General features: G+C 52.8%; 1 protein-coding gene across 1 annotated transcript; it reads right to left on the bottom strand.

The window, feature by feature from the left end:
* Positions 1 to 2,897: 2,897 nt before the first annotated feature.
* On the bottom strand, positions 2,898 to 7,664 carry Fgf19 (fibroblast growth factor 19). The gene is made up of 3 exons (XM_075974939.1): positions 7,203 to 7,664; positions 6,920 to 7,023; positions 2,898 to 4,218 (listed from the first exon to the last, which is right to left on the bottom strand). The coding sequence occupies exons 1-3, from the start codon at positions 7,453 to 7,455 to the stop codon at positions 3,925 to 3,927; spliced, it is 651 nt and encodes a 216-aa protein (XP_075831054.1). The 5' UTR covers positions 7,456 to 7,664; the 3' UTR covers positions 2,898 to 3,924.
* Between the last annotated feature and the right edge of the window lie 2,574 nt (positions 7,665 to 10,238).

Here is a 10,238-nt window from a genome sequence, read left to right as displayed (position 1 = left end):
GCTTTGCCCAAATCCTGTCATCCGTCCTCCCCCACACCCCGTCCCTAGAAGCTGATCTCCCTCCTCCTTCCCCCACTTTCCTCATTCCCCTTCCCCTAATGAAAACCCCTGCATGTGGGCTCTGTCACATGGTGTCTTTCTCTCTCGCTTTCTTAAATCATAACACTGGGTCTGATTCCCCAACACCACCTTTGTTAATGTATGTATCTGTGAGCCTGCACATGGGTGGACACACATCTGTGTAGGTGTTCAAGGGGTCCAGAGGCCTTGGATCTCCTGGAACTGGAGTTCCAGGCCATTGTGACTTGCTGTGGGGGTGCTGGGAATGGAACCTGGGTCCTCTGCAAGAGCGGCCAGTGCTCTTAACACTGCTGAGCTATTTCTGCAGCCCCAAGATTTTGTTTTTGTTTTTAACATAAAACGCTACCTTCTAACAAGCTAATGTTATGTAGTATCCAGTCTGATCCATGTAATCAATCTCTATAAGGCGCATCTCCTGAAGCTGTATAGTGAGGCCTCTGCCTGTCACCCCAGTGCTAGGCAGAAGCAGAAGGCTAGAGAGTTGGGGACCACCAGCCTGAGGTCTGGAGACCCTCTGAGAAGAACCCTGACCACTGCCCAAGACCCTGGGCCCCACCGCTAGCATCAACTTAAAAAGTTTCAATCCAGGGACTGAAGAGATGGCTCAGTGGTCAAGAGCACTTGCTGCTCTTGCAGAGGACCCAGGTCCAATCTCAGGACTCACAGGACAGCCCTCAACTATCTATAAGGCTAGGGGATCTGATGCCCTTTTCTGGCTTCCATGGGCACTGTGTGCATGGGTGTGCTGACCTACACCTAGGCAAAACACCCATATACATAAAATAAAAATAAACAAACCTGGCGTGGTGGCACGTGCCTTTAATCTCAACACTCCAGAGGCAGAGGCAAGTGGATCTCTGTGAGTTTGAAGCCAGCCTGGTCTATAGAGCTAGCTCCAGAACAGTCAGGATAACACAGAGAGATCCTATCTTTAACTGACACCCTGGGCAGAGCCTCCGACCACTACCACACAGCATTCACTGCAGGGGGAGGGGAGCCCAAGTCTGAGGAGGAAAGACTCAGTTTCCCTAATGTGTATTTACAATGCAGATTCCTTTCACGGTCTCTCACCTCTACAAAGTGACTGCCATAGGGACACCCTCTACAGCAGTCCCCTGCCCAGGGAAGCAGCAGCAGATCCTGCTGGTAGGCTCCCCACCCTCAACTATCACTCCTCCCAGTTTGGCCCCACCGACAAGTTTGAAGTCCACCCATGACCACTCTTCCTGGATTTCCAATAATTTGATCTACAAACCAGCAGACTGTGTATTTATTATGATTTTTTGGAGACAGGGTCTCAACACATATCTCCGGCTCTCCTGGAACTCACTGTGCAGGTCAGGCTGGCTGTAAACTCAGAGAGATCTGCTTGCATCTGCCTCCCAAGGACTAGGATTTAGAGGTGTGCGCCACCCAGGCTCAGGCTGTTTAGTGTAAAGGACGTTGACGGACAGACGCAGGGAACCAGGGTGGCTGGCGAGAAGGCTCTGTGCTTCCCAGACCTTCCAGATGCTGCCTGAGCTACAAGTTCAGAAGCTCCCAGAAGCTTCTCTGATTCAGGTGCTAAATGTTCCTGTGGAGACTTCGTGGAATAGGCATGAACAGATCACCTGTGTTGGCCTTGGTGATCGGGTCAACATCAGTCTCTAGGCTTCCCTGAAATTGGGGTGGGTGGGACTCCAGGCTTGGAGGGTGAGGGATTCCAGCTCAGGAAGGCTATTAGCATACCAAAAGACACATCTTCTCTGAGATTCCCGGGATATCAGAAGCTGTCTGACAGGAAATGGGGACCAGAACAAAATACAAACCTCTGCGGTGCCACAGTCTGACCCCTTCCCATCTCTGGCTCCTGTTCCCCTGGCCACTCAGCCCTTCCCCACCTTCTCCTTTTCTGGTCCTTGGGAGCTTTTCTAGAGTCAGTTTCTAATCTAGAAGAGGTCAATCAAAGCTGGGTGATGACTGCCATGCTCGGAGAGACTGAAGATCTGAGCCCTCTGCTTCCCTTGGGGAAGCCACTCACTTCTCAGAGTCCCTAGGGGACAGCAAATGGAAGTCCCTCAGAGCCACCCCGCTCCTGCCCCTCCTCCAGAATTGACTCTAACAGCCCGAGTTCTTGAACCCACCAGCTGAAGGCACATGGCCACATTGTCCTCACCCTGTCCTGCTTCCTTGATCCATTTGGCAATAGCACCTGAATCACACTTGCTCTCCCAGCCTGCCTTGCTGTTGGGGGAGAGTGAACATCTGGCCCTATGGTAACATCCTGGTTCTTAGATGACAGAGGAATTCCATAAAATTTTAAGCAAGCTTTGGCTTTCCCAATGAGGCAGACAGTACAGGCATCAGGACCTGGGCATAATGCCAGGTTCCCTCTATCCTTGATTGTGAACACAAAGACTCTGCATTCTGGTGACTCTCCAATACATACATACATACATAGATGGGTATAGTGGCACATACCTCTAATCCCAGCACTAGGGAGGCAAAAGAGGTGGATTTCTGTGAGTTAGAGGCCAGCATGGCCTACTTAGTCCTAGAACAGCTAGAGCTGTATAATAAAGAAAACTTGTCTTATAAAGACCAAGCCTCCCCACCATCCCACCAACCAGTGTGTCCTCAAATAGCAAAAGCCTGGTCGGACTTTCTGACTTAAGCTATTGTGTCCCCCTAGCCTAATCTGGTGGTCTGAGCAGGCAGAAAGGGAGCTACTCATTGCCAACAAAGGCGCCAGGCCCCCTGTCTGGGACAGGGCTGTCACCCCTCCCGTGGTTCTTTTCTGCCTCATTTGCATCCCACTTGGAACAGAACAATTTGATACAAACCAACTGCTTTTTAATGTAGAAAACAAATGTCATGTACATAAATATGATCTGGGGCATAAATAAAGTAAGAAAATAAGAGATGTCTACAAAATAAATTACTTATAAATATCACACTGCCCAGTAAGTGCGGTGGAGAGGCGCCACAGCTCCCCTGCAGCTGCTGAAAAATTTAGGGCTTCCCAATCTTGTTATTCTTTTGCAAATGCAGGGTGCAGGTTGATACAGGCAGCAGGGGACACACCACCGATCCACACAAGGCCTGGTGACCAGAGGTAAGAGCCAGGAGCTGGGGAAGAGCACAAGCGGCCATGGCCGGCCCATGAGCTCCATACTCTGGGGTTGGAGAGCCCAGGTGAGCTCTGAGAAGGGGTGTGACCTGGGCAGATAAACTGCTGGGGCACAGGTGGCAGCTTGGCTACCCACTCAGCTGAGGGTCCACTCCTAAGCCTGGCTGAGGGTCACTTCCATCTGACATCTAGAAGTATGGGAAAGGGGAATTTTAAGTGGTCAGCTGGAATTCTTAATCTCAAAATCATCCTGCAAGGCTCCCAAGGTTTTCCAGGCTGCTCTTTGTTCCGAGTTTGTGACCCCCATCAGTTCTAGTCAGGAGGCACTTGGGGGCAAGTTGAGACCCCACAGGGTCCAGTCAGTCAACACATACTTCTAAGCCCACCTCCTGCACATGAATTTTAAGTAGACTTCACATTTTCTGGCTACCCTGTTGAAAATGTCCAAATCACACAGATTTGGCTCAAAATTAAGAATGTCTCATAGGAGTGAGTTCCCCATTAGTGGAGGTATTCAAACAGAACTGGAGTCACCTAGCCACAGGTCAGCAGCCGCCTAAGTCAGTGGGACTCAGATGGTAGCCGGGCAGGTAGTCAATTTAGGTTCACGATCAAGTCTAGCCACTAAAACCACACACGGTCAACGACACTTAGAATATGTACAGCTTCTAGCACATCCTCCTAAAGGGGAATTCATGGGGTATTGGGGTTTTCTTCATCCTGTGGGAAGTCTGTCACTTCTGGAAGCTGGGGCTCTTCACCTCCATGTCTTCCACCATCCCGAATGGATCCATGCTGTCGGGATCCAGGGGCAGGGGAAACAGTTTAGACTCCAGCTGGTCCCTGGCTTCCAAAAAGGACCGGGGAAACACGGGGATAAAGTTGGAGGGCGCTTTGTCCTGGAGCTGTTGCCTGTATTTGGACCTGATGAGGATGATGTGGAGGCGGTGCTTCGGGGATTTGTACTGGTTGTAGCCTAAATAGTCCAGTTCCTCCCTGAAGGTGCAATCTTCCTCCGAGTAACGAATCTTTGGAGAAAGAGACAGACAGCCATGAGCAAAAGCGCTGTGGTGGTGGCCCATCCCCATGGCCACCAGTGTGCTTCTCTAGCAATTGCCTTTAAGCACATAGAAAAAAAAATCACCTCTCATCCCATAACTTGGGAGGCAGAGATAAGAGATGAGGAGTTAAAGGCTAGCCTGGGCTGCCTGAGACTAGCCCAGATAGTCCACTTCTGAAGTACCCTAGCACTTTCTCTCTCTCTCTTTTAGTTTTATTGGTTTTTATTGAGCTCTACATTTTTCTCTGCTCCCCTTTCTGCCTCTCCTCTCCCCTTCAACCCTCTCCCAAGGTCTCCATGCTCCCAACTTACTCAGGAGATCTTGTCCTTTTCTACTTCCATATCGGTTAGATCCTAGCACTTTCTCTTGAGACAGAATCTTAGTAAATGAAGCCCTGGCTAGACTGGAACTCATTAAGGCTAGCCTTGAACTAAAAAAAAAAAGATCCACCTGCCTCTGCCTCCGGGAGTACATGGATTAAAGGCATCCAATATCTTGTCAGGCCTGGATTTTCTTTTTGAAACAGTCTCAGTACCTTATGCTGACCTTGAACTCCTGATCCTCCTGCCTTCCAGTCCCAAGTGAGGGAGCAGAGGTGCTCAGATTTATGCAATGTTCAGTTGAACCCAGAACTTGGAGCAGCTAGGCAACAGGGCCCGACCAGCTGAGCTCTGTTCCCTAGTCCTAGCACGTCTTTAAGAGAGGGTCTCACTCCATAGCCTTGACCTTACAACAGTCCTCCTACCTCAGCTTCCAGAGGGTTGGGCTGGCAGGTGCGTGCCAACATGCCTGGCAGGTACCAGTTATCCATCCCAGCCTTAGGCTGGGCAATCCTCTCGCAGCCAATGGCAGGGTGCAAGTTTCCCTGGCTTTTAACTAGTGACATTAAAGTCTGGTCGTTATTTACCACTTGGAGAACTCTGCTCCCAGTTTTAGGCATTTTAGGCTTTGCCTGGGGCCCCGGGGGATAAAGAGGGAGTTCCTGTCTAGACCTGTAGCACAGGAAGCTTTTCTAATGCTGAGGTGATGGAGTCTCCTACCATTGTGAGTAGAGAAGCCCCCTTCACAGGCAGCAAGCCAGGATCTGCCTGATAATCCGCAGCCCCTCCCCCACGCCCAGGGCCAAGCCCCGACCCTGTGGGTGGCCGGAAACTTGTCCCCCATCCTCAATACCAGAACATTCCTAGTCCCCCAGGGTTCAGGTACCAGTGGCAGTCTCCCAAACTGGTGCCACATCCCTTTGGGGAGCCTGGATGGTTCTGTAAACACAAGCCGTGTTTCTCCTAAGCCTGCCGAGGTCGCTGAACTGCAGGTGGAAGAGCGATGGCAGATAAGGCTCTGATAACAGGCTAATTCCGTGAACGCGCGGCTCCTGCCCTGGCTGACAGCACGGGGATAGAGCCACCAGGCAGCAGAGGCCGTGCTCCCAGAAAAAGGTGCAGTGTAGATAAACACAGGATGTGTTTCTCTTGGGGAATTCTTAGGGAGAACTGGTCACCCTTTCTTCATATAGGAATAATAGATTGTGGGGCTTCTTTTTTTTTTTAAAAAAAAAAAGGTCAGGGATAATTTGTGACGGACTGTGTACGTCCAATGGATTCGGAGCAGTACTGGAATTGAGGGGCAAAGCTCCCACAGGCCTTCCCACCCCATTGAGATTAGATAGAATGGAGGTCGAACGCCCCTCCCAGCACCCTCACCACAAATATCTCAGGAAACACTGTGATGGGAGATTTGTTCGGGCCTGGAGTATCAGCTTTCAGACAGGCACCGGACCCACTTCTTTGTAAACCTGCTCCTTTGCAGAGCCCTTCCCTCCCCGCAGACCCCTCTCTTCTCTGCTCTCCCTTTTCTTTCTTTGTGGTCTTTTCATATAGAGAAATCGACCTGAACAGCCACAAACAATTTTGAGACTCTTAAAGAAAAAGCGAAACGACAAAAACTTGGAGCCCGGTGGCCATCGTTCCCCACAAGGGACCGTCTACTACCTCTGGTCCCCTCTCCTTCCAGGAGAGCCCAGGACTGATTGGGAGGCCTTGGCCAAGGGACCTCACACGGCTGCCTCCTGTACTGTTAGAGGGAGGGCTGGAGGCTTCTTTGAACTCGCAGCCTTTGTTCCCAAAAAGCCGTAGCCTTCCCTCTTCCAGCCTCCCGGATTTCAGGAGTACCTAGACCTGACCAGCTCGCCCCACCCCCAGCCCCCCAGCTCCCAAGCAGGTGAGCCCTTTAGGGACATTCTAAAGCAGCCTAGTCCTACGTCACACCGTTCCAAGGACATAGAAATTGAAAAGACACTTCCTTTCTTCTGTTTTTTCTTTTGCTTGAGGGAGAGAAAGGATATCGAGGACCACACACGCAATGGCTGGAGAAGAAAAGGGCAGAGGTGGGTTTTCCTGTTCAATATCAAAGGAGCCGAAAGCTGAAAGGGACCCAGCAGCCAGCCGAGCTCGCCTTTAGGAAGGATTAGACATGCTCTGCTGGCCTCCTCAGACCCCCGCTACAGCCTGGGGCCATCACTTTCCGCAGGGAGGGGGAGGAGAGTAACATTAGCTTCACTAGCACTAGATACCTGGCCCTCGACGTTCCTTTTGGGCCCGAGCAGGGGGTGAAAAGACCCAACGCGGACCCAGCGCGGCCCGGAGCATTCCGCCGCGTGGGGGACACTCACCAGCCCCTGTATCTTCCCGTCCGCGCTCATGCAGAGGTACCGTACGCTGCTGACGTCCTTGATGGCAATCGTCTTCAGAGCCACCGCGCGGAACTCTAGCAAACCTGCAGGCAAGAGAAGGGAGAAGCTGCAGCCGGTACCAAGCAACACGTGGTAACCACACTATTTCTCCCCTCCCCAAACCCAGCCTGGGAGTCCAGGGGATTTGTTAAGGCCAAGTTAGCACGCCCGCGAACTCCTGGGGGCGCAAGGGACCCCAGGGAACGCGCTGGCAGACACTCACTTCGTTCGTTTTGTTCATCCTCGCAACCCACGGAGCCGTCGCTCCGGATATTCAGGAAGCAGTTGGAGATGTGGGGACCAGCGGCGTACAGGTGCTGAAGGCGGGTGCTCTTGCCCCAACCGTAGAGAATGAGTGGCTCTTCATCGGACAGAGCCAGGGATCGCCGGACCAGGGGACGCCCAGCCACGGCCAGCCACAGAGTGGCCAGGACCAGGGCTCGGACCACTGCACGCCCGTTCTGCGTTCTCCACATGGCACCAAGGGAGGCTCGTGAGGCACGACTACAAAGGTGGCGTGGAGGCTGCGGCGCAGCGCAAATGGCAGGCGCACAGAGTCCGTGGCCAACAAGGCAGCTGGGCGCTTGCGGCGCGGGGCGCGCAGCGCTGCTGCTCCGACGGCTCTGTGGCTTCGGGCACGCAGCCTTATATACGTTTCATCCCGCGGGCCCGCGGGTAGGTGACCGTGGCAGCAGAGCATTTCTCCTCCTAATTGCATCAAGTCTCCGCCCCCCCCGTACACACCCTCTCAGGCCCAGCCCAGTGACCCCGCCCAAGTCGACCAGATCTGCAGAAGGAGGAGCCCCCACTCTCCTTCGCCACCGCGCCCCGGGGAGCAATTGTTCAATGTGTATCATCCTGGTGGTTATTATAGAATAGGCGGTTTTAATTTCACTATTAATTACTGAGGTCTCCCGGCCCTGGGCTCTCAGAGGGATGCGCTTGAAACGGTCACTAGAGACAGCCAGGCTTTTAGAGCTCTGCCTCCTTGGCCTCCAGTTTGAGTCTTGGGTCCTCTCCCTTAGCTTATCCTCGCAGATCCGACCCTCCCACATTCTCCCAGCTCCAGATCTAGGTCCCCTTTTCCTGGATATTTTCCTTGGACAGTGGAGACGCCTTGGGAGCGCGTCGCGCTCACTAGGTGGCGCTTCAGCCCCAGTTTCGGCCTCCACTGTGCTGCCAACCGCGCTCTGCGAGTCCTCTGCCTGCCTCGCGCGTGGTCTCCACAAGGAGAGAGTCACTGGGGCTGCGGTTTTCGAGGAGGGTGGGCTGGCCAACATGCAGAGGCAGGATAGGCAACGGGTCCCCTCTTGTGTGGGTGGTCAGGCCCTCGAGTCTGCGCGAGGGGTGACAGCTGCCTGCCAGTGAGGAGGGAGGCAGCTAGGAGCAACGGTGGATGCTGCTGGCTACGGGTCAGGTGGGAGGAGAATAGGGGCCCCTCCGCGAACCACTCTTGCAAAGAAAGGAGGCAGCCTGCAGAGAATTCCCCGGCCTGGAAGAAAGGGTCCTCGCAGGGGGCTTTGGCTCAACCCTTATCCTTTCTCATTATGCCTTCAGTCTTCCAACTTCTGGGTGTGGGGCCCCAGAGGCTGGTTTGGGGAAAGAGGTACTGGCCTCGCTCTGTGGTGATGGGAGGTCTGTCTGCAGGGGCGGGATGATGGCAGGTCTGATGAATCTCAATGAGGAACACGCCACATTCAGACGCCGTCAGTGGCTGGCGTTAATGACGGAGCGCTGGGAGAATGTCACCAGGAAAGTCTTTACAAAAAGACATCCTCGAAGGGTCTCTGGACCGGGGACTCCCATGCTGTGAGGCTTGGTTTAGGGAGCGGTGCCTCCTGTAAAATCTAATTACTTCCCCCTTGTGATTCTCAATCGGCAGCGCAGACTATTAATCTTAATTGCCCTCTCCTGCCGCTTTCGTTTTAATGTCCGCGATAAATGTGGGGTGCTGGGGAGGTTGGCAGAGGCTTCACTGAGGAGTCCCCCCAAATTGGGCTGGAGGGTGAAATATGGCTGATAGTATCCCCCTCCATTCGGCTCCCTTCTCGGAGACACCCGGAAGAGTTGGCGATCTTGGTAATGGATGCCCAGAGAAATGTCTTTAGGGTTCCTGAGGTAGGTTTTAACTCCCACCTCTGATCAGAGGGACACAGGGACTCTGAAAGGTAACAGTGCTGCCCCTCCGTGAGAGGTGGAGATGGAGCCTTGTATGTGTGACAGGCAGGATGGTCTGTCTCAGGGCTTGTGGCGACGGCAGACCCATAGCTGGTCACTCCCGGGGCACCTGATGAACTCTGGGCCAGTTGCATCAGCCTGCTTCTGGGCTTGCCTTGTGGGTGATATGGAAGAACGGGCATAGAGCGTTCAGACCTTTCTTCATATATAGAACAGGAGTCTGGGTTGTCCACACACAGAATGAGAGTGGGTTATAACTGGTCTTTCGTAGTTCAGCAATGGTCTGGGAGTAAGGGGTGAGTCCTGAAGAAAAATGAGGCTTATAGAGAAAGAGAATGTGGGGGTGTGCCCTCACGATCCCGTTTCTGCGGGTACACCAGGGAGAAAAAAAGGAAAGGGGAGAGCTGTTTTGCCAGCAGGTGGTGCTGTTGCCACCTTAAGACTCTCCAGGTGAGAGGAAGGGGTGCCTGCCTTTTGTAGCTTCTGGTCGCAGATATGGACTCCTGAATCTCCAGTGCCCTGTGTGTTGCTAAGCCTGTGTCAGGTTGACACTTCACAGAGTTAGTGTGATGGCATCAGTGAGCAGGACTCCTGGGACCTCTGCTGTTTTCTCAGAGCCCTCACGAGCCCAGATGGCCAGAAGGGCTTGGCTTAGGGGCTTTCCTATTGATTAAAAAGAAAAAAACAAGTATTTTTTTTTTTATCCTTTGAAAGTCTCTTACTATTTTTTTATTTTTTTCTTTACTTTGGTTTTTCAAGACAGGGTTTCTCTGTAGCTTTGGAGCCTGTCCTGGACCTAGTTCTTGTAGACCAGGCTGGTCTCGAACTCACAGAGATCCACCTGCCTCTGCCTCCCTAGTGCTGGGATTAAAGGCGTGCGCCACCAACCCCCGGCTATTTTCTTTAATTATGTGCATGTGTGTCTGTATGTGAGAATGTGCCGGTAAATGCAGGTACCCGAAAAGGCCAGAGCTGTGACAGACCTCTGGAGCTGGTTATAAGCTGCCTGATGTCAGTGCTGGCCTCCAGCCCCAGTCCTAGACAGTTGTGTTAATTATGGTCCATCTACCACGACCTCCCT

The sequence above is a fragment of the Microtus pennsylvanicus genome, chromosome 5, assembly GCF_037038515.1.
Source record: "Microtus pennsylvanicus isolate mMicPen1 chromosome 5, mMicPen1.hap1, whole genome shotgun sequence".
Taxonomy (NCBI): domain Eukaryota; kingdom Metazoa; phylum Chordata; class Mammalia; order Rodentia; family Cricetidae; genus Microtus; species Microtus pennsylvanicus.
Note: the sequence above shows the minus strand (reverse complement) of the source record. Positions and strands in the feature narration are given on the sequence as shown.